Genomic DNA, 23671 nt, shown 5'->3' with positions numbered 1-23671 from the left:
GGACAGATCTGAGCCAGTAAGTGATGTTGTTTGTGCCCCCATGAGAGCATATTTAAGAAAGGGAAAAAAAAACTGCTGACACCCAGCAGCTGGGAGAGTGAAAGGAGTGAGAAACTGCCTTGCAGGCGCCAAGGTCAGTGAAGAAGGAGGGGGAGGAGGTTGCTCCAGGCACTGGGGCAGAAGTTTCCCCGTGGCCTGTGGAGAGGACCATGGTGAAGCAGGTTGTCCCCCTGCAGCCTGTGGCGAAATGACCACATGGACACCAGGGTATCTTTAGGGATTAATATCTTCAACAATTTTATTGAGGACAGGCTCCCTTCTTATACCATTATCTTTATAAGCAGTACTTTCCCACTAGCTATTCGTTGGTTAACAACTTTGCCCAGCAACAGCAAACATTTAGCAACTTCCACGTCTTAAGGGTTGGAGAACAAGCAGTTTGAGAGAGCAAGGGGTCTCCTGAATCACCATTCTTTGTTCCTTCTAACTTGTTTACATTCCTCATGGCTTCCTCCTTGAGTCCAATGTTATCACCAACCACAGAGCTTGTCGACCCCTATGGCAATGCTCCCACAGCAGCCCATGGGTCCCATGGCAGAGCAGATCTCCATGCTGTAGGCCATGGAGGAGCCCCTGGTGGAGCAGGTGGATGTGGCCTGGAGGAGGCCCAAGGAGAGCTCCCGCAGGAGCAGGCCCTGGGCCGGTGCTGCAGCCCGTGGAGAGGAGCTCATGCAGGAGCAGGGGGTCTGAGGTGAGCTGCCACCCGTGGGGAACCCATGCTGGAGCAGTTTGCTCCTGACAGATGGACCCCGTGGTACAGACCCATGTGGGAGCAGTTCTTGAAGAACTGCTGCCTGTGGGCAGCCCACATAGGCTCAGTTTGGGAAGGATGTCATCCCGTGGGAGGGACCCCACGTGGAGCAAGGGCAGAGAGTGACCTAGAGGAAGCGACCTTGAGGGAGCAGCAGAGACCAAGTGCCCATGCTCCAGAGACAAAGAAGGGCTTTGTCATGTAATCAGGCAATTTTAGTCTCTCAACTGTGCTGGGTAATCTTACTAAATCAGAAGTCATATCTAGGAATTGAAATAATGAAACTACTGTGAGCAGACTGTAAAGAGGAGCAGAGTGAGAATCCAGAGAAAATGGCGGAGAAAGTGGTGCACAACAGAGCTGAAACAAAAGGATGAAAGTTTGGAGTGCATAGACAGGAGGAAAGCTATCAAGAAGGACAAAATACAGCTGACAGCCTCCTTCTGTGCTGGTCTATTAGGAGACCTTTATTCCCAGTACTGGCTGCCACTCAGCTGGAAAGGGATACTCACTTTTATAGACTACTTAATTCCTCAGGTAGGGACAGCAAAAAATCTTGATTGAACTGACAGGTAAACTCATATTGTTTTTATTAACTGAAGAAGTATTTAAACGGTCTGACATGCTCACTCCACCAAGTGTGTTCACCATGCAGCTGTTAGTGGCCACAAGGTCATTTTCTACATAGTAATTTAGCAATGCTATGACTAAGTTCCAGTCCAACCCTCTCCCATTCCCTTTATGATCAAAACAAGCAATAAAGGGTTGCAATTTCTAAGATTTAACAACAAAAAACAAAAACAAAACAAAACAAAAAAAACTTTTTTAGATAGAATCAGTGTTGGGTAGATACAGATCATCATGAATGGACCAACATACAGTAGTCATTTCTTGCAAAAACTACTCTTGTTCATGCAACGCTTCCATTTTAATGTCAAATAGGAGCAATGTTGCTGAACTTATTAAGCAGCATGTGAGTTGCATGGATGTCCTCTGCCCCTTCCAGGGACCAGTCCCAGTGAGTGTCCCCCTGGCCAGGGCTTGTCAGGATAAGAGTAAGGTGCCCAGATGCCTGGTGTTGGTGGCTGTGTCACAAGCAAGTGTGGTGGTGGGATGAGCACTGCTCTTCTCCCGGTAGTCATGGGGCTGCCATTCAGGACTTCTGCTTTTCCTTGTTTCCCAAAAGGGACGGCTTGATCAGGAGACTCTATTTTCTTGCCTAGAGTAAAGATTATGAATGTTATTTTCCTGAAAGCAAACAGTGCTTTTCTTTCTTTTCCCCAGTGGATGCTGTTTCTTCTACATGCAATAACCCAAGTGTCTTGGGGTTTACACTTGAGCATCTGAATGAGGAAACCATTAATAAGATAGTTAGTCCCCGGCTAAGAGCCAGTAAGTCCTCTTTGCTGGTTCTCACTGATGAATTTAAAAGACGTTAAGTCCTACTAACCCTGCTGGTACATGTGGCCCATGTGGTGGTCACAGACAATTGCTGATTATAGTCTTTATTTTCAATGCACCCACAATGCTGCGAAAATTATTTCAATTTAAATGAATGCTGTGGATCTGCTTCCAGGAGGAATCTGTACTGGCTTGGTCCAAAATTTCCAGTTCATTTTGGCCTCTCTAAGAAACAGCTATCCATCTAAATGCAAGACGGTTATGATGGTACTAATTTACTTTTCTCATCTGCATTGATATAAATACAACATCTTTTGCATGTGCTGCACTGTTTTTTACAAATGAGAGCAGAAGGCTTTGGCAGTCAGGAAAGGTCTGGTCCAAGACAGAGAATGGAGTATTTGTCTTCACTCTTTCTCAAGACTGCCCTGACTCTGGTACCAGTGCTGTATCCTGCACATTTCTGACTAGCCAGGGACTCCCTCATCAGAACTTACCACATATGTTTATTTGCCCTAAGACCAAAGCAGTCATATAAAAAGCTTCCATCTCATTCATAACAAGTTTTTCAATGAAAACCTCAATTTGTAAAAGAGGAAAAAAAGTCACACCTGGCTTAATTCACCAGTCCAGAAACAATGCTGAAACTTAATTCCTTAAATGGGTTCTTGGTTTCATGACTGGCATGACTAATAGCTGGGATTTGAATAAAAAATTTTGTTTGCAACCCCCATGCCTTGATAAACCTGTGTGACACACAGTCTAGTCTAAAAACATGCCTTTCCTGGGTGGCCATTGGATTATGGACTTCTGTAATTGGACAAAAACTGTGCAGTTATAGTTATCTGATTCCTTTCAGCTTTGTATTATCCCATTTTCTCAATCCTTCCCAGTCACCATTGGATGACAAAGGGGATCTTATCAGGAAGGTTGTAGGAGTTGTTTAATTTTTACCTTCTGCTTGTTTGGGATAGATTTCACTCTTTGTACTTGGTGCAAGTAAATCCTCCAGATCTTGCATCATGGAATTATTGTTGATTTTGTTGTTTCTCTTGTTTTTATCCTCTTCACGTTGCTGCATAAATGAAAATCATTGAGTTTAGTTTGAAACTGAAGATCTAATCTGTGAAATGGTGGCCTGATGTCATGCTTGGCCTGGCTATGTGGCTTTGTTGTTAGGAAAGTAATGTATATGCCAAGTTCAAAGTGTTGCTGAACCTTGATCCAGTGACCTAGGGTTAAAACCTTTTTATGGAAAGAAAGTGCACCCCAGGCAGAACCAAGAACCTTATAAGAGATGGCTCTGCTCCTGTTAGGGCAAAGGACTTTGTGATAATGTGGTTTATGTCTACCAGACCTGTGGGTTTCTGCAGCTGTCTATTTGTCCCCATGGGAGTTTTGTTTTGTTTCAAATTTGCATTTTAGGGGGTAGGTAGGAGTACCAGTGATTAAAAAACAAACAAAAAAAAAAGTGGATGAGGAGGAAGGGAGGAAGGCACAATAGCATGGTGATGAAGAGTAGTATAAGGCTATCTTTGTTGTTTGTTTGTTTGTTTGTGTGTGTGTATTTTTAGGTCTTAAAAAGATTCCCATATGGATGACAGAGAGAGAGGAATAACAGGGAGCTGTTAGGAAGCATAGGCTTCCCTCTCTTATGCAAAGAGAAAACCCACATGGATGCTACTCCAGCTCCACCCCTCGTCCCAAGAGTTCGATCCCCAATGGAAGGTATTGCATGCTGGAGCTATGGTGTCCAAAGTGACTCATGGCCTAGTTACAGCTGAGAGATTCCAACCCACAGGGAGGCCTCTGTCTCCTTGGACAAACCTGGCAGACATTTGGACAACCACAGCAAATCTTGCTGAGCTCAGTGGGTTGTCATACAAGGGTCTCTGGCAGGGTCCAGCAACTCTGAGGGAAACTGCTACTACCAGACCAGCACAGCCCTGGTAGCAGCCTTGGTCATAGCTCTGCTGTTTCTCATTGAGGCTAATTATCTGAGCAGAGCTAGCTCCACTTCTGCAGATGTTCTGCTTCCAGACCTAATTCATGTTAGTTCAGGCATCTTTGCATCATAGTCTTCTGCATGTTGCAATCTCCCTCAATTCTGGGTAACACAAGGTCCAAATCCTACCCTGCAAATTCTAGTCACTTCATCTGTCTCCATCTTGGTTTTCCCATCTATATAACAAAGACAGATACCAGCCTCCTTTGTAAAGTGCTTTGATAATTACTGGTGTGAAACATTATTGCCATGTTGTTATTTAGGGCTCTTTGCTCTTCAACTTGTATGAAATCAGGCTGCTGTTTTGATACACTTATCATTGTCCCTGGGAAATCTCAGGCTCCAAAACATTACTTGAACTTTGAGGTAACTTATTTTTGTAGGTGGAAATTGCAGTTTACGGGAACACTTATTGTAGTTTTGATGTATAAAATTGTCTGTTGTGGGATGTGACCACCCTTTGCCGTTAGCCATTCAATGTTATCAGAGTGGAATGAAAAACCATTAAATGCATCCTCCCCTTGTGTCACTAATGTGGTCTGAATAAAAAGCAATTTAAAAGCATATGTGTACATCAAACTTGAAGTACATGGTATTTCAAACATGGCTTTGCAGGGCAAGTACTTACCATTTGCATTTTCTTCTTCAGCTCTGCGTTGGCGCGCTGGTATGCTTCAGACACAGCATTTAGGTAATATATAGCAAGGCTACAAAAACAAATACGTTGCTGTAATGTTAGGATTGGGGAGAGAGAAAGTTTCATAGAGAGGAAGCATAAAATTCATGGAGGTGCTGCCTTCCTGAAAGCACCAAGTGAAGCCTAAAAATCCAAACTGACTTCCTTTAGGACCCATTGCAACCCATATAGTGGGCCTGTGTGCACCCAAACATCCCAGGGAGGACTACCTATGGGACTTAATTAGACTTGATTCCTGAGCCTGGACTACACTGCCACTTACAGAATCACAGAATGGTTTGGGTTGGAAGGGACCTTAAAGATCACGTAGTTCCACCCCCCCTGCTATGGGCAGGGACACCTTCCACTAGACCAGGTTGCTCAAAGCCCAATCCGACGTGGCCTTGAACACTTCCAGAGATGGGGACATCTGCTGCTTCTCTGGGCAACCTGTTCCAGTGCTTCACCACCATCAGTAAAATTTTCTTTCTTATATCTAAGTCTAAATCTCCTCACTTTTAATTTAAAACCATTATCCCTTGTCCTCTCACTACACTCCCTGATAGAGTGTCTCCCTCTCCAGCTTTCTTGTAGGCCCCTTTTAAGTACTAGAATCCTGCTATACGGTCCCCCAGAGCATTCTTTTCTCCAGGCTGAGCAACCCCAACTCTCTCAGCCTGTCTTCATAGGAGAGGTGCTCCAGCCCTCTGATCAATCATCCTTGTGGTCCTCCTCTAGACTTGCTCCAGCAGGTCCATGTCCCTCTTATGCTGGGGGCTCCAGAGCTGAATTCAGTATTCCATGTGGGATCTCACAAGAGTAGAGTGGTAGAATCACCTCCCTCAACCTGCTGATCGCACTTCTTTGGATGCAGCCCAGGATATGGTTGGCTTTGAGGGCTTCTGCCCATTGCCAGCTCATATTGAACTTCTTATCAACCCAACACCCCCTAGTCACTATACCTTAGGGCTGCTCTCAGTCCATTCTCCACTCAGCCTGTGTTTGTGCTTAGGATTGCCCTGGCCCTGGTGCAGGACCTTGTGCTTGGCCTCATTGAACCTCATGAGGTTCGCACAGGCCCACCTCTCAAGCCTGTCCAGGTCCCTCTGGATGGCATCCCTTCCCTCCAGGATGTCAACTGTATCACACACCTTGGTGTCATCAGTAAACTTGCTGAGGGTGCGCTCAATCCTACTGTCCGTGTCACCAACAAAGATGTTAAATATTTCCAGTCCCTGTACAGACCCCTGAGAGACACTACTCATCACTGGTCTCCACCTGGATGTAGTTGTTGACTGCAGCTCTTTGCGTGCAACCATTCAACTAATTCCTTATCCACTGAGTGGTCCGTCTCTCAAATCCATGTGTCTCCAACTTAGAAACAAGGATGTTGTGCAGGCCAGTGTGAAATTCACTTGGTGGGGATAAGGACTCAAGTTCACCATTTAAGTTTTACCTACTTCCTCATATCTACTTTTCTCACTGGCTGTCTCCAAGCTACCTTTAGAGATTCAAGACTTAGGAAAAACTCAGGCTGCCTTGTGGCAAAGTCAGTTAAGGTGGGCTGAACCAGTCTAACAGCTCAGCTCTGCTTAAATAAAAGAAAAACGGCCTGCCTGCCTCTGCCTTGTCTGTCTTCCTCTACATCAGCGATGGCCCTTAGGTCCTTTCTTGATGGTGAGCTCATACAGCTTGTTCTCTGGAGGAAAATCAATACAGCTGATAAAACATGTGGCTTTCTGCTATGTGTTACAGGAGACAAAACAGATTAGTCAAGGAGCTTAGAAAAACAAATAGGAAACCAGGAAAACCATGACAGAACAAAGACCTGAACTGTCTCCTGAAAGGTGCATTGCTCAACTCACAGTCCACCAGTTGCAAGTGAGCAGAGATGGGAACAGAGGACAAGTAGGAACCAAGTGGGAGCAGAGCCACTGGCTTTTGTTTTGATTTCTTCTTCTGCAAAAAGGACATGCCAAAGCAGAGGAAGAAACCAGCCAAGCTTGAGGGCACTGAAAGGCAAGTGGGTTCTGAGAGGGCATGCTGGCAGCCGGTCTTTGGTGTGCAGAGAGGCACATGCTTCAGAAGAAGCCCAAGTGTCTGGGGCTGTCTCACTACCACCTGATAATATTTAGGTTGTCAAAAATGTCTTCTGCTTTTGTAGAGAGCTTTTATTCTCCTTAATTACAAACATCATCTGCTTAGTGACTCTGGACCATTCCTGGGAAAAGCCTAATCCATTTAGTTCACTGCTATTGTGCTTTGTTTTTTTTAAAAAAAATCTAATATTAAAAAAAAAAAAAGAGAAAAGGGCAGACAAAAAAAAACATCAAAAACTTTTGTCAAAAAAAATATTTTCCTGATAGTTCACAAACACAACATATGACTCTGGCCCAAGCTCAGCATTGTCAAATGAGGCTAGAGGATTTTAGTACAGTGTCTGACTCTAACCACAACAAGGCACCATTTACAGTCATATTGGTTTCCAGGTGAGAGACTGGAAAGGGATACTCTGGATGGCCTTTCTGGAGACTTTTTTCAGGGGTCTGTCTGGAGGAAATACATTTATTTCCTTTTGCCTAGAATTAAACTAAAACTCAGTCTTGGTGATCTTGGTGATTTAGGCTCTTTGTCCCAACAAAGCCTTTTAGAGTTTTTATTTTTGTTCTTCTGTAAGGATGTGATTTTTTTTCTTCTACACTATGAAACTGACTGCTTAGGAAATATAACATCACCATAATCCTTTGAGGCTACTTGTACCATAGCAGAAGCTGAAGACTTTAGAGAGAAGGCAAGAAATCAGGGTCTTGCATATGACTTACAGTCCAGAGAAAATGGTGAAAGAGATATAAACCTAAATTTCTGTCTCTCTGTATATTGCCTCTCTTCTAGCTAGGGGTGTATGGCTTTTGTAGGTGGACAAAGATCGTGCATTAAATGGGATTCTCTCAACTGAAAAGTTTCCAAGATGAGAAAAATCCTTAGAAAAAGTACGTGTATGGTGGCTATAATTCTGTCCGGAACTTTCTCAAGAAAAGTTTACATGCACATGGTAAGCAGTACTTACACCATGCATCTGATGCTGTAAGGACATGCAGGAGCTACTGGCAGCAGGCTGTAGGTCTGATTTATCTGGGCATAGTGGAAGCATCAGCTTTTTATTTATTTATTTTTTTAAATGGCTGTGACCCTCTCAGTAGCCGCACAACTGGAAGTCACCAATATCTAATACCCCCAAAAGCTGCACAGACAGTGTATCTGGGTGGGAAGCAAGGTTGTTTTAGGTAATGTGGACACAGAGTGGTATCTCTCTTTTTGCACAGGGAGTCAGGGCAGAGACCAAATGGTGTTTTAAGGAGAGATGGATCCATGGAAGACTGTGGTGTGGGAGTGAGGAGCAGCCCTCCTCCTGGAAAAGGGATGATGAAAGGAATGTCTTCAGCAGGTAAATGGGATTCATGCTGTTTGCTATCCCAGCTGTCAGTGGAGTAAAGGGCAGGAGATTGTCACTGACCAAAATGTTATTTTCAACATTCTACCACTCTCATGCCACCTTTTTGGAGGGTTTGCATCAAAGCCTCAAAAACTGATTTGCAGCTCTTGTAAAGGTTATTCATTTGGGCTGGATTAGTTTTGCAGTTATATCTGCACTTCATATCAGCAGTAGCATCTGTGAAGCCTACAGGACTAGAGCTAATAATTCAACAATATGCTTGGCCATACTGGGGATGTGACATGAGACTGCCTTCTGCGTGCATCAGATCTGATTTTTCCAAGTATTCTTTTGTCTGCACCAGTTACAGTAACTGATCATTTTTATTTAGGTTAACATGAGTAAGGAGTTTGAGGCAAGTAGAGGGATGCTGGTTGATTTTCAGTTTAATTGGGATTTTTCTCAGGCTGTTCCTATAAGAAATTCCATAACACATAAACTTGTATTTGATTTAATTCAATAGTATTATCTTCAGTGTAACCTAGTAAAAACAAAGGATCACAGTGCCCAAGAGAAGTGGACCAGATCAGAGGCCCATCTCCAACGTGCACATACGCCAAAGGAAGTGTAAGAGAGGCAAGCCTGTGTAATATGCTCCCTGACCCTCTCCCCATCTCAATCTGTTTAGCCTAGCATGTTCAAAGCTGTCTGTAAACTTTGGCTATGGCTTTCCCACTCATTTTGATAGCCCTGAAAGCCTCAAGAGTAATGCCAAAAATCTCTTTTAAAAATACAAGTAAATGAGAACTGCCCTGGTCAGGCTGCTGAAGGAACTAAGGATTAAGCATGGTTTCAGATGTGGCTTCAAAGCTGAAATGGTCTGATGCTATTGAAACAAATTTCAGATATATTACTTGGAAGAAAAAAGAAAAAAAAAACATATTTTTGGAACATGTAATTTTTGAATGCCATGCCTTGGCAGTGCTGTAAATACCACCAGCTGTGACAGAAATTGCTTCTCCACAAGGTACCAGGCTGAGACTGTCCATTTAGTTCCTACGAGCTACTGAAAATTTTAGAGATGGAAGCTGTGACAACCACGACGTCTGTGTCAGCAATGTGTTTCATCTACATGGTTATGTTTAATTGGGTTAGGAAATTAATTTTTGGGAAATTGGGTCAGGCAAGGGTTGGGGGGGGCGGAAGGGAGGGATGCAACAAAGAGTGTGTCTGCTTTCATCCAGGCCATTATCTCAGCAGATGTACCTTGCTAAAATTACAGCATTTTTTTCAACCTCTTTCCATCCCTGCAAGATTGGGCATGTAATATTGCAAGGAAAACTTACACCATGAGTAGAATTGCAGGAATGATCAGTCCTGGGTTTGCCATGTAGCTGAAGATCTTGGCAATAAAAAGTGGGAAATCAAGCTCAATCGTCTCTTGAATGACTTCATACATCCTTTTCTTTCCACTGGAAAGAGAAATAGTAAGTTAAGGAGTGTACAGAACTCCTGGAGGGATACAGAAGCTCTCAACTTAATGATGATAAGTAGCATGTTTCCGCTCTGCCAGTGAGCATGATCTTGCTGTTGGCCAGCAAGGATTTTTAAGTAAAAATTCTACTGAAATTACTTCATTTCAAATTTTATTTTAGTCCTCTCCCCTCTCTCCCTCCTTTAGTTATACAAATAATCTCTGTTAAACCAACTTGCTCCAAAAGATAGTATGTTTATTTCAATGTGCAGATCCTTTATGAATTCTGCCTATTTACCATCCTGAAATGTATAAAAACCTACAGATTGCAGTAACTATACATTTCTGATCAATTTCTTATTAAATGCAGCCTTCTCATGGTAGAGGTAATTTTCCATATGCAAATCCCAGCTTTCTGAAATAATGAATCAACTTGAAGAGCTGTTAAGTAAGGACAAAAATAGCAAGCTGTGATTATCGCTTAATAGGAAACTCAGTGAAAGAGTCATTTCAAATTGGATTGGTAAAACAGATGAGAATGTTCTGTGTGAAAGTAGCACAAATCTAAAAATTGGTGGTTGGGCTGGTTTGCATAATTGACCTTCTTCTCTCCCCACTATCTATGAATTCAGCCCCATGAGTGCCATTCCTCATCTTTAAGCTTGCTTCCTTGTGAGATCTTGCAGTCCCTTTAGATTCTGCTCAGGAAGGCATTGGATTCCTTCCTTATAACAAAAGTCAATAAAGTCCAAGTGGCTAAGTGGGACTCCAACTTCATTGGCTGCCTTAAACCTAGGAGAGTTAAGTTTTCAGTCAAGTTATGGGTGGAAAGTTATGCTGAGGGGAGTGAACCAGGCTAAGTAGATTTTGAAGGTGTGATTGGGAGTTAAAATAGTGCTCTCATTTCAGGTTAGTCATATCTAAAGGATAGCATGCAGGCAACAAGTTTCCTGACAGATCTTCGGATATTGCATGTTGACACCTATCCTTGTTACAGAACAGACGGAATTCTGGTCTATTGCCTTCTCCCCAAGTCATTTAGCTTTCTGATGTTGTTCTCAATTAGCAGAACAATTTGTTCCAATCTGGTTCTTTGCTGTGTCAGACTCAGTGGGCCTAGGAAATGGTGTTACTCAATCAGATCAGACATTATTGGCATGTTAATCCAGTCCACTGAATGCTCTGAACAGTGCTAATTTAGGAGAGAAGGGGAGGAAAAAGAAGGCTTTTTTTTTTAAAAGCAACAACTCCTCAGGCTCAGACCTATCCATTTCCTGCTATTTTCCATCAAAAATTCAACACAGTTCATGCTGTGGGATTTCTTGGCTCTATGCAAGGTCTTGGGAGGCTTTAGACTCTAGTTTTGCTACCATAATGTTGATGAGAGCCTTAGGGCTGCTCCTGTTGCTTTTTTCCTGGGGGCTGCACCTCGCTGTCCCACCCCTGCTGTCCTCTGATGCTTCTCCATCACTGTGTGTTGGGGAAAGCACCATCAATCAGGTAGCAGAGGAGGGAGCAAAAAAGCTGGGTTTGCAGAGCCTTCCAGAGAAAAGCAGACATGCTCAGAGGAGGCGCAGCACCCATAGCAGACTGGGTGGGTCCTGTGGCTTCACATCACTAGGGATTTAACAAGGAAGGAAATGGAAGTATTATACCATCTTTGCTGGAGACCAGGCCTTCAAACTTCGTGAAATTAATCCTTTGTAGCAGAGCAAAAACCTTGCATTATTGGTGTTTTGCTAGTACCTGAATGGTCCACAGTCAAAGGAAGGAGGCAAGGACATGATGGTGTAGGCCACAGGCAGGAGGCTGAGGAACAGGATTAACAGTAAAAGTCCCATGTAAAAGTTGTTAGACTTGGATGCTTTGAATACTCGTTCATGAGGGACATTGCTACTCATAACAGCCCAACATTGAAAATACATGGAGGTTAATAAGCGCAGCACATTTATACCCACGAGCCCTGGTGCATAAAAGGATCCCATCCTGAAAAGGAAAGGAGAGGAAAAGATGTTTTTTTTTTTTTCTTTTTGACAGATTGGAAGGGTTTTTATTTTCAATAGAAGAAAAAATGTTGCTAATGTTGTGGAAAGCTTACCCACAACTAAAGTCCGAGTGGGAAAGCTTGTGCTATCTATCTTGTGTTTCTGGAGGAGAAGTTGCCTGCATCCGTGTTAATGTACAGTGACCATAAATTGAGGACCAGACAGATCTTAGACCTCAGTGGTTGCAAGGAAAGACTTGCAGTTTGTGACAAAAATTGTTTGGGGATAGCTTGGAATATGTCAAGTAGAAGAACCCAGCAGGGAGAGACATTCTTGAGTCTACAGAGGTGTTGTAGTAGAGGATCATTAAATCCTGGCAAAAGAAACCTTGCTCCCAGAGGAGGTGTGGGATTTTGTGTGGTTGCCTGTTGACTCTCATTCTGTCATATGAGCAGCTTTTGTTTGCCCTCCCTTGGGGCAATTTTGGGATATACTGTCTTGCCTGACATGTTCAGCTGACTCCAGGGCCAGCCTTGTGCTCACAAGTAAGCTCACAGCACCTTGCTCCCAAGCCTCTTCTGATCTCTTCCCCCAGCACGTGAGCCATCTTGAAAGGATGAAGTACATTTTTGTGAAAAAATGATTTTATAAAAGTGAGAATAGGGCCGGGTTTGCAAGACTGTTCTCTGTTTCAGTTGATAGTTCTTTGACAACTAAGCTGGCATTTTTAATTTTCTACTTTTTTGTACAAGAACAGAAAGTCAAACAATCAGAGAAACCAAAACCCAAAGGCTATTCTAGCTGGCTTGGAAGTCTTCTGACTACACTGTAGGTCTTTTTTTCAATAATGCAAAAACAAAGAAGGGAAATATCTTACCAAATCATTCCTTGGTTGAAGACCAAACCCAAAACATTGCCACTGATGTCAAACTCTGCATAGGAGGGCTGCATGGGAAGAGAAAGAGTTTGTTTTTGCTAGAGGTACCTGCTATTGCTTGCTGTAGCTGCTGGGTATAAGGATACTTATTTAAATTTGATATAGAGTAATTTCTGGGAGGGCTCCCACTGTGTGTGCACTGCTTGAATAACCAGCACCTGGGCTGTGGGCTGCCTTTCTCTTGGCTTGCTTAAAATTGGACAAATGTACGGAGGTGCTTAGAGTTGCACAATGTTTATATGTTCTCTCAGCTAGCAAAGTCAATTGTGAACAAAGGAGCCATGGCACAGGACTCGACTTTATACTCCAGCTGGTGTATCTGGCTGCTGATTTGCAGTTTTATTCTGGTAAAATATTGAATGTTAAAACAGTCATAATGATGATCTGGAGGGCAAATGCTACACCAGATATATCCATGTCCCTAGGTCTTGCAGCAGCAGGCTGCTGCAGAACAGAAGTGGAGAGCCTAGGGGAGAGGAATGTGAAGGAATATATTACCTGGTCAGTAAGAAGTGGCATTTTGCCCTGTTCTAGATAATAGTTAAAATATTGTTTTCTGTGGATCGGCCCTTCTAATGTGGGTGCTAAAGGTGGTAAGTCCAGAACAGGCAGGTCTAATCTATTGACAGTATTTGTCACTTTATAAGTTATTATTCTGGTAGATTTGCCTATGATGACACTACTGTTCTATGAGTATATGCATAAAAACTCAGGTCCAATTTAGCAGCTTATACTATGTAAAGTTTTTTCTGTTTTCTCAAAAAAATATTTTTTTATTTCAATACAGAACACAATTCTGAAAAATGATGGGTGATGCCCTCATATGTTTGAAATATCCTGTGTGGTATGTCTGCTTTCGACCCAATTTGATATCTGATTCTGTCTGAATCCATCTGTTTTTATCACTTAAATGAAAAAAATGAACCTTTTTTTCACAGTTTCGCTCTGTATTTGTGCAGCTCCAGTGCTGGCCGCTTTGTAATGTTACCTGTATGAATACCAAAGAGTTCAGCACTCCTGTGTGTTATGCATACATGAGAAGGGAAAGAAGAGCTCTTTACTCCTCTGCAGCAAAAGTAACACCAACCTCCAGAATAGATCAGAAGACTGTGCTATGAGTAAAGCATCCTACTGCCTGCAGGGCAGGCAATGAACAAGAAGGGCTTTAAGAAGAGATGAGTGTAGAAGGGCCCAAAGGTTTGAGGTTATAACAACTGAATGAACATCAGGTCAATTTTTTTCAACTCAACTTCATCTTTTAAATTCCTGAGGTGCGAAAGATAACTGTGTTTTTGTAGGGTACTTTCTGGGGTGAAACTGATTGATCCAGAGTAGTGATGCAGAGACTGCCTTCACAGCTTAAATTATCAAACAAGACCAGAAAATGGATGGAATCATTCAAAATCAATCTGTGTCATATTTGAACAAATGGCCCTGTATTACCTCTAGCTTCTCAGCTATAAGACATTGACTTACAAATCCAGCCTCTAGGTCCCAGCACCAACAGTAATTCACAAATCTGACAAAGCAAGCTCGGATAAAATCTCCCACCAGGATGGTTACATAGGTCACCAGGATATCAGACACTGTGAGCCTTACAAACTCCTGCAATTTAAAGCACAAACAAAATATTTAGCTCCTATAATTTCAGTAGCTCATTCAGGGAGTGCATTTTATTTATTAATCTATCTCCCTCTATATGACAGTAACCTTCAGAACTGCATGCTGTGAGTAATCTCCCTACCTGTTTTCAGCCACTTGGCAGTGCCAAACCTTCACTTTTGTGCTTGGGAATAACAAACTCCCTTACAGCTATTAGCCCTGATAGCTGTTATTAGTATTATTGACTGCGCTATATGTTGTGGCAACACATAAAATGGAAGCAGAATGCTAACGCTGCAATAAAGCTGTAAAACATGCAGACAAAGAAGGTAATTTTGATGGTGCTGTCACAGAAATCTGTGCTACTGTGGTTTACATTTGTGAGCTGTTTTTGCAGGTATTTCACTGTTCTGAAGAACTACAAAACTTTGGTGCATGATGAAAGCTGCCCAAAGCAAGAGAGTTGAAGGGTAGGTTTGTGGGGTGAAAGTTGTGGTGCTGAGGACTTAAAGGCCACCTTCCATGCATCTCAGGGTGGGTTATCTTCACCTAGCTCTGCCCTCATCCCCTGGCCTCATGGTGCATTAGTGGTTGGGATGTGTCAGGAATTCCCTTGGGAACACATCCTCTGGGTCAGGCTTCATCTGTGTGCTCCAAAACCTCTCTGCAATGCAAATCAAGTGCAACAACAAGTGGAGAAGACAGGTTTGCTTTGAAGGTGCTGTCATGATCTGAACCAAGGTATGATGTAGGCATGACCATAGGCTACCTGGACTTTTTTTACTCTTTTGAAGGAAGTGTTGGAGGTCTGTGTGTGTTGAGGGTTTCACGGCCATAGCTTGAGAACAGTGGTGAAGGATTTATATTGCCTTGGTACTGCTATGTGAGAGCTGGGAAAGGAGATGTCTTTTGCAAGGAAAACTTAAATCCTGGAAATGCTAAAAACATCAACCATAAAAACAAAAACACAAAAACAACACCGAAATCATCCCAGAGACTTACTGCATAACAAATTTCTTACAATGCCGACAGTTGTCTCCCAGCAGGGTCCCCTGGGCACGTCTGCAGGATCGAGGGGAGGTGGGGTGTCAGCACTGCTGTTCCCCATGGATGAGTTGTGGTGGCCAAGCAGCATCCAGCGTGTGATGTTCTTCACAACATCTTCTTCAGCCAGCTGCAACAGAGAGATACCTCAGCCAAAAAATGTAAGGATATGGTGACCACAGAGGGTGCCAATGTGTTCCCCTCTCTACCAGCTACCATTCCTAATACAAGAAACTACTTAAAACGGATTTGAAGTGACAGCACTGGAAAGAAGACTAGCACAGAACCTTGCTCCCTTTCCCCAGGTGTCAGGGAGCAGCCCCTCCAGATCAAAAGAAGCTTGGGGGCACCATGAGTTTTGGGGGATCAGCAGCCAGCTCCCTGCACATGGAGGAGCCAGACCTCCAGCAAGATGAGACATGGTTTGAGGGCCAGGGAGAGCAAGGAGCAGGGCTGCTGCTAGTATGCATGGAAGAGGAGCCTCTGTGCAGTTCTCCTTCCTTGCTTTGTTCTTCATTGTCAGGGCTGAACAAACCTCCCTGATTCCTCTTACTCTTCTCAGCTTAAGTAAGGGTCATTTTTTTCTATAGATCAGTTAGACATTTATCCTTTCCTGCTGTTATCTGCCTGCTGCATACTACCAGGATAATGCTAAAGTGGGGAGGGCAGGGGAAAAGGAATATAAATCACGTCCTTGGGGTCTGCATTAATAGAAATTGCAAATAGTGTCAGATGGAAAAAAAAATACCCTAATATTCTGTGATTTTAGATGACAATAATAGACAGATCTAGGAGTTCTTTCTTGAGTCCCTGACCTCTGCTCAGCAGCAGGGAGCTCTGTTCCCAAAATCCATCTCAACCTCACTCTGGGACAGCTTGATGCTTAAAATGCTTGAGAGCACTGGGGAGGGGTGGGGGGCACTTGCTGCAAAGTGTGGGATTGCCCCTGGTAGCCATGGAGATGTGCTGCACTCACCCTTGGCTCCAAAAAATGCTAGTGCACTTAGCTTTTCAACTCAGCCCTTACTTTTTCATTGACGTCATCCATCAAGGCCAACAGGAATGTGTAGAGGTTCCCCAAGAAGAGGGCAAAGATGCGTCCCAGCTGCCACTTCAGCCCGATACGCGGATGGTAATTTTCGAGTGCAGCGATGGTTTCAAACAAGGGGGGGCAAAACATGCCCAGCAAGGACATCACAATTTCAACCTGCCAAACAAGGAAAAGGCTACTGCTAACAGCAACAACAGAGACTACCTTACTGTGAGTTGTGACCAAAATTAAGTGTGCACGATGACCCCTTTCAACGGGGGGCAAGCTAACAAATCTCTTTAATATCAGCAAATGACTTTCCACTAGAGCAGGGCAGCAGAAGTGGAAGCAGCACATAATGGAGAGAAAGTTGTGTTATGTAATAGTGTGCCACCAAATTAGTTTCTGCTCCTCCCTGCTAACAGAGGCCAATTACAGTAATAAGGTTTGGACCAAGGGACATGTGGAGTAGAGCACGAGCTGCCAGCAACCTGTCGGCAACTGGCTGGAGATTCTTGAAGGTTTTATGATTAGGAGGGAGCCAAAATGAGCTCAGCTCCTTGGCTTAGTGTGCTGGCAGCACAGCAACAGGCTGCAGGGCTGGACTGCAGGGCTTGCTCCTGCAAGAGGACTTTTGTTATTATCTCAAAGGGATGAGCTCTGCAGAGTGTATTCCCTGTCAGTCCAAGCTCATGCATATTTAGTTTCTTCAAGTCACTCATACTATTGCCTGCATCAGCTCCTCATTTGTTATTTTAGTTTTAGAGGAAGCAAAAGACTTGTCTTAAAAAGTAATTAGTCAATGCTAACGTTTATTTGCCATATTTGGCATGTCCTTTTGCAATAGGCAATTATGGATGTGAATGGAAACGCATCAAGGACTCAGTGTTGCAGCCCAAGAAAATATGTCCCCATCTCATATTTATTCTTCTGTATGGGGCAAAGTATTGGGTTGCTGTGGTCAATGAGATCATTGATGTGTCAGCATTAGGTCAGGCATGGTTTGCAAACACTATCTTCTTTTTACAGCCATCTAGTGCCTGTTGGCCTGCAGAGGACTGTGTCTGGACAGCCACCGGCAGGTTCTGACTCATGGGTCTCTTGTTTCTTACTTTTGTTTCCAGAAAGAGGAACAGTACCCAGAATTGTGTATATGCAGATCTTAAGTTATTACCAGGAAAGTCTCAGTTGCGAGACTTTTTTTTTGTTTGTTTGTTTGTTTGTTTTCCCTTTGGGAAAAGTTAACTAAATAAATCAAAGCATTTTGTGAGCTGTTTTGCTGATGTTTTCTGATGGAATTACGAAAATGCATAAGTTTGAATTTGAGTTGCCTTTGATATTTAGACACATGGTAATGGAGTATACATTGAAATTAAGCCTTTCAATAGATAGAAACAATTTTGTGTGAGCGTGGGGAGAGCTTCGAGTTTGAACAGTTCATTCCAAAATAAGACAAATATTTTTGACAACTGACATTTTTCTGCTGATTGTGAAATCTTATTCCCATTACTCAGAAGGAATGAAAAAGATCTGAGTTTAACTTCGTGTCTTACAATGGACATTTTCAACACTCAGCTTTCTAGTACAACATAATATTTGAGCATTAATATATAACTTGAAGTTGATGCTTTAAAAAATGGTGATGTAAGTACTGAAGGCCCATTGACTCTTAATGCAATTTATTGTGAGAGCATTTTCCCCTGCCTACAGGAGCTGTTAATTTGCCCTGAAAACTCTCAGTGAGACCAGTGTGATTCCTGGCTAACACAAGTACAAAGTTACAGAGGGACTTTTGAACATGGTGGGGAATCCCTCTTCTTTGGATGCCATCTTCAGGCTGTGGCAATGATTATGCTGATGTGCAAGGAAAGTTATTACATCAGAAAACTGGAAGGAAAGTTTCCATACCTCATTTCTTTCATACCACCCAACATTTTGCATTTTGGAAAATGTCTGGGAGCGTTTCACCACAAAGTAAATGAGGTAGCCACTCCCACACAAGCAGCATATGATGAGGACATTGGCCAGGACCCGCAGGAACCTCCTCAGGTGGATGTTCTCATCTTTGTTGCTTTCTTGCTCATCCACGATAGATTCCTGAAAAAACAGAGATACTCACAGAATTGGAGCAAGTAAGTTGTAGCACTGAGCCTAAGGCAACATCGGATAGTTTTCTACGTTATAAAATGTAATTCTGAGCTATGATGGCTATATTGAACATGGTACTTTGCGTTAAGCTCAAACAAAACTCCATGAAGACATCTCATTTTGCCTGGAAGGCACAAAGTGGCAGACAGCCTGCCACATCCCACGGGAATAAGGTGGGGGAATGAGGCTCTAAAATAAAATATCTCCCAGCCAAGTCTGCAGCTGGGTTGCAAGGCTTTTTGGATGTCACTGCTAGCTGCTGGACAGGTGGTTGCACACCGTCATCAGGTCACCTATTGCAACTCATCTTCACAAAAAAGAAAACTGATCAAGCCTTTGAAATCCGCAGCTGTTAGGCTTTTTCTTTACTCCATGTGTAATTTTTTCCTGTGGCTAATTCCTGCTCAGTATCCCAAGCCTTAGCTCTTTTACAGTCCAAAAATTGGTTTGTGCATTTTAGCAAAGATCCTTCTGGTTTTATCTGTGTGCAATACTGCTATTAAGTCCCCTTTCTCTGGGATTTTACATGAAGTGTTAGCTCTGAACAAGGTTAAACTGGATGAAGTTACTTTTCAGATCGAGCAGCTACATGCTGAGTGGCGGCTCTTTTATGTATTGCTTTTTCCTTACCCAATCTGGTATGAATATGTAAAAAAAAGTGTGGGGCGAGCTATTGTTGGAAAAGTTCTTCCCTCCTTCAGCAGATGCTCAATATATTTGGCCTTGCTTTATATGTGTTTTATAATCACAAAACTCAGTCCAATTTGTTGAGTATTTTCTTTATTTTTTATTTGTAATTTTTTAATTTTTGAAACAGTTTTTGGTTAATGGAGCTCCTAGTAACCCAGAGGCAGAACATTACATAGAAATTTCTGTTAACCAAAAATAGTTTTGGATCTTTTTTTTTTTCAGTTTCAGATAAAACTGTTTTGTTTTTTACAAACTTTGTTAATTAAAAAAAAAATAAAGCCCTTTGAAAGTAGGCTTTAAGAGCAAATTTTTTGACAGAAAAATATTTTACATATTTTTTTTTTCTGCTTTTGGTTTCTGGTTTTCATTGGAGATATCCTCACTGTCCTCCACATTTTGTTTCTACTTGGCTTCCAAAAGAAAGAAAAAAATCTATTAAATTGTCTTAGAGTTGTTTTCTTTGATCTTCTCTGAGGTTAGGTTAGTCCAGAATTTCTGATTAAATAAGTACAAATCTGTTATTATTCACTGATATTAGTGGAATCATTTTGTATTCTTCCAGCATGCTGGAGATAGGATTTCTCATAGTATGCAACATAACTTTAATAGCGGGTAAGCTTTGTCTGTTTCTGTAGGTATGTATTGCCCCCATACTTACATGTGTGTAATCAGCTAAGCAGTGAAATTATCTTGGAAGAACAAACTTTTCAGTAGTGCGGACAGCAGCTGTGGTGGGTCACAGAAAGCTTGTGGACATTGAAATGGAAATGAAGAAATCCCTCAACTTCTTTGCTGAAATTTTAAGATAGGCTCCAAATGGGAAGCTTAAACCTACTGTGTTCAGAGAGACTGAGGTGTGGGCTTTGTGGTGTGGACAACAGGCTCTGTGACACAGCCCTGGGATCTGGGATGTTACAAGAAATTCAGGACAGTTTTACTGAGTCTTCAAGAGGGCTTTAGCTTTTGTGGATGAGATGTGGTCATGACTGGGACAAAGGAACAGAAGAGACAAGATATTTTGGAGGGGAAAGCTGTAGAAATTGCCAGCCTGTGAAGCTGTTGCCTTCTCTTGTGCTTCGAGTCACAGAGAAAACAGTGCCCCAGGAGGAGGATGGCTCTGGGCAGAAACTTGCCCTGAACTCAGGGGTGATGGGAGAAGAGGAATGAGGACATGGTGGCCCCCTGTGCATATGGCCTTGGCTTCATGCTGCAGGGTGGCTTGTATCCCGCCTGTCCCCTCTGCTGCTCCTGCTGCCCCAAACATTGGGCGTGCAATGGCATTGGGTTCCCACAGTTTCTATTCTGCCTGGTGCCGAGGAGAAACATATGATGGCGAAGTGATGGAGATGGTTAGGTTCTCACATGACCACAGCAGCTGTTTTTTCCCACTTAGTGCTCCAGAGGAAAACAATACTCATCTGGTTTTCCAAATCCTAAAAAGGGGCTTGGGGTGACCCAGGGCATTGGAGCTAGAACTGCTGTGATTCAGTGTCATACGCTGTTCATTCTGAGAGATCTTGTACAGATACCCAGATGTCCTGTTAACCCTATGCCATGGAAGGTGCTGGGAGCATCCCCAGAAGCAGACAGAGAAATGCCAGTTAGGGGTTACCTTGAAGCCGGTGGTGATGGATGCGAACTTGTTGTCTGCAGTCTCTGGGTTGCCAATGAGGTAGTCCCAGCTTGTGAACATTTTCCAGCTGAAAATGAAGTTGTCATCGTCCCCATCTGCTGTACTCTGATTGGCATTGCGTGCCATCCTGTGTAAGGGCATGCACAGTGACAAGGTCAGGCCAAGTGTTTCACAGAGCCACCACACATCCTGTTTCACAGAGCCACCGCACTTGAGCTTTGCTGGGGCAGCTGGTGGGTGAGGAAGGAAAGCAGGGTGGTCTTTCATGGGGCTTGGGTGTGACTGTCAGGGCTATACAGGCCTTGTAATAAAACCCATAATGTATAGAAAAACTAGAATAGATGATGAAAGCAGGCAAGGGATTGCTTCCACTACCTTGTGCATGATGAAAGACTATTTACAGTGTTTCTGGGCCCTAGGGTAGAGTAAATGATAATGGCTAACTTTAGGTAGTTAAATTTAGTCAAAAAGCACTGGTGCTGTCCAGTACAGTCATTGCAACACAACATTTTAGTGATATTTTTGGTAGCTGCACAATGTTGGAGTGAAAGAGCTTGCAGCAAATCATGCAAGGAGAGGAAAAGGATTATTCTTGTTAATCAGCACAGGAGCAGATACGGCTTCTGTTGTTTCCTCTCTGTTATTTGATCCCTGAAATCCTTGTATGAGACAACAGATGCTGCCTTTTCATGGTAAAAACACAGTAAATCCCCATGCCCTACTCCAGTCAAAGACTCAAGAGGTTCTTTCTGCTGCATAGCAATAGTCTGTTTCGATAGCAATACAAATACATTGGCTTATCCTTTCTTGTAAGGGAAGGATAACCTCTGCATGGTGTGGCCTCCAGAGTGAGACAGGGAGTTTTATTTTTGGCTTTGCAGACTGTCTTCACAGTGTGACATGATAGCTGTGGGGCTCACACTGGCTTTCCACAACTTTTTTTTTTTCAGTGAAAGCATGTGAAAAGGAAGCTTTGAAACCTACTGCGGGTAAAATCCTCCTTCATGTTCACATGAAGGAGGGAACCCAGATTTGGGAACCCAGCTAGGAGACACTGGCCTTACTTACGATCTTATAACAACCATCAGACTGTAGCCAAACACACTGATCCCAACCATGAAATATGCCATTGGTAGCCTATATTTCAACCAGCCAATGGTCCGCTGGTTGTTGTAGTAGCCATAGAAGAGTGCTGAGTACTTGATGTACCCCTAGAGGAAAAGCAAACACAAACCTTTGTGTAAGCCATTTGGCTGTTCCTCTGTAGGAAAAAGGTTTCTGGTGAAAACTGAAAATTTTAAACAAGGAAAATCATCTTGGCAATTATTTTAGCGTCTCACTCTGAGCCATTTGCTGCCTTGTCATTTTTGAAAGCCATCAATGCACTTATCCTTTTACAAGAGGGAAGAAGGGGATTGTGTCAGAAGATACTGGCTCAAAACTAAAATGCAATTTTTTGTCTATCACTGTTTCATCCTTACCAGAAAAAACCTCTTATTGTTCTTTGTGACTTAGCCCACCTACTTCTCTAAGTCAGTATCAAACACTCATGATAGGAATGCTGTAGTAAAGGGGCTTCCCACCATGATATGAAACTTTTCCAATCAGCTAAGATGCAGTTGATGCTTGGTACCCTGTGGATTTAGCTCCTTTTACTGGCTACTACCTGCAGAGCAAATATAACTAAAGACTAAAATCAAAGTATTCACAAAGTATTTTCACATTTCTGTGAAAAACAGAGCTCAGACAACAACAGCTACGTTGTCTCAAGTAGACCTATTTTTTACTTGCAAACTGTGGGGCATTCAGCAAGCATGCAGTTCTCCTAACCTGATCTCTCTATTTTTCTCTTACCTCATCCAGGTTGATGTGTATCATCGTATATTGTGCCTTTCAGCTCATAAGTTAAGTGTAGTTAATCAGTCTGCCCATGATAGTTGAGTGAGCTCCCTTCCAATCAAGGTTTTGGAAAAAGACAAAGTTGAGACATCACTTGAAAACCATATCAAAGGCTGTGCACTGGGTCTAGTTTAGGGACATCCTAGGGTGCAACATCAGCTGCACATCTGTCCTGCACAAAGCACAGTGCCACAGGTACAGGATAGTTTTGCGTGTTTTTCTTCCGGTGCTGCAGGCTGCAACTTGGGGAAATGCAGCAAGCCTGTGGCTTGCAGACCCAGAACGCATTGGCTTGGGGTTTGGAGCATGTTATTTGTAGCACGTACTGGGTAACCGCAATGAAAAAAAAGCCTCATAAAACATAAAGATTATGTTTCTGGAGGGCACTAGTGACATTTTTTTCTCAGATTGGAATCCCAAACTTTCATCTTTTTGATTCATCAAATTGTGGGGACTGAAAAATTAGTTTTTCTCTGCACATCAAAAAATTAGTTTTTCTCTGCACATCATCCAGTATACTCTTTAAACTCCATTTGTGAAGCATGGTGTCTGGTATCCAAGTGAGATTTATTCCTTTCTGCTCCTCTAGGAATCTGTGATGTGACCTCCTTTCTGTCAAAGCATGCTTTTCCCCTGACTCCTCTCTCTTAAAATGTATTTTTCAGGCTCACAGTATTGCCTCATTGTTTTACCCCTGCTCTGAAATATGTTCCCCACTGCACCTCTCCTGTGGAGCACACTGGACATCCATTCATTTTCAAAGGACAAGCCTCTGTGAAGGGCTTTATTCAACATCTTCTGGCTGCAGAAGGCAGTTTTAAGTTGTTGCCCCATAGCTGGATATTGTTTCACAAGCTTGCCAGGTGGGCGGCTGGCATTGTTTGGCAGAGAGACCCACAGGAT

The 23671-nt window shown here is 42.9% G+C and overlaps 1 protein-coding gene across 1 annotated transcript in view; it reads right to left on the bottom strand.

Annotated features, from left to right (window-relative positions):
* Window positions 1-1377: 1377 nt before the first annotated feature.
* The window catches only part of TMC2 (transmembrane channel like 2), a gene marked incomplete at its 5' end in the record, with an annotated part of 54276 nt that continues 31982 nt past the window's right edge, over window positions 1378-23671 (bottom strand). The window contains 12 exons of the mRNA XM_080582357.1: window positions 1378-2030; window positions 3167-3287; window positions 4846-4924; window positions 9673-9798; window positions 11547-11786; window positions 12663-12730; window positions 14199-14327; window positions 15346-15498; window positions 16396-16575; window positions 18307-18495; window positions 20849-20996; window positions 21938-22080. Of these exons, the coding sequence (XP_080438483.1) occupies window positions 1774-2030; window positions 3167-3287; window positions 4846-4924; window positions 9673-9798; window positions 11547-11786; window positions 12663-12730; window positions 14199-14327; window positions 15346-15498; window positions 16396-16575; window positions 18307-18495; window positions 20849-20996; window positions 21938-22080 (1833 nt within the window). The 3' untranslated portion in view covers window positions 1378-1773. The remainder of the gene's footprint in view (window positions 2031-3166; window positions 3288-4845; window positions 4925-9672; window positions 9799-11546; window positions 11787-12662; window positions 12731-14198; window positions 14328-15345; window positions 15499-16395; window positions 16576-18306; window positions 18496-20848; window positions 20997-21937; window positions 22081-23671) is intronic.

Source organism: Anser brachyrhynchus, assembly GCF_964034855.1.
Source record: "Anser brachyrhynchus genome assembly, chromosome: 2".
Lineage (NCBI taxonomy): Eukaryota > Metazoa > Chordata > Aves > Anseriformes > Anatidae > Anser > Anser brachyrhynchus.
This window is presented reverse-complemented; position numbering and strand designations above follow the sequence as displayed.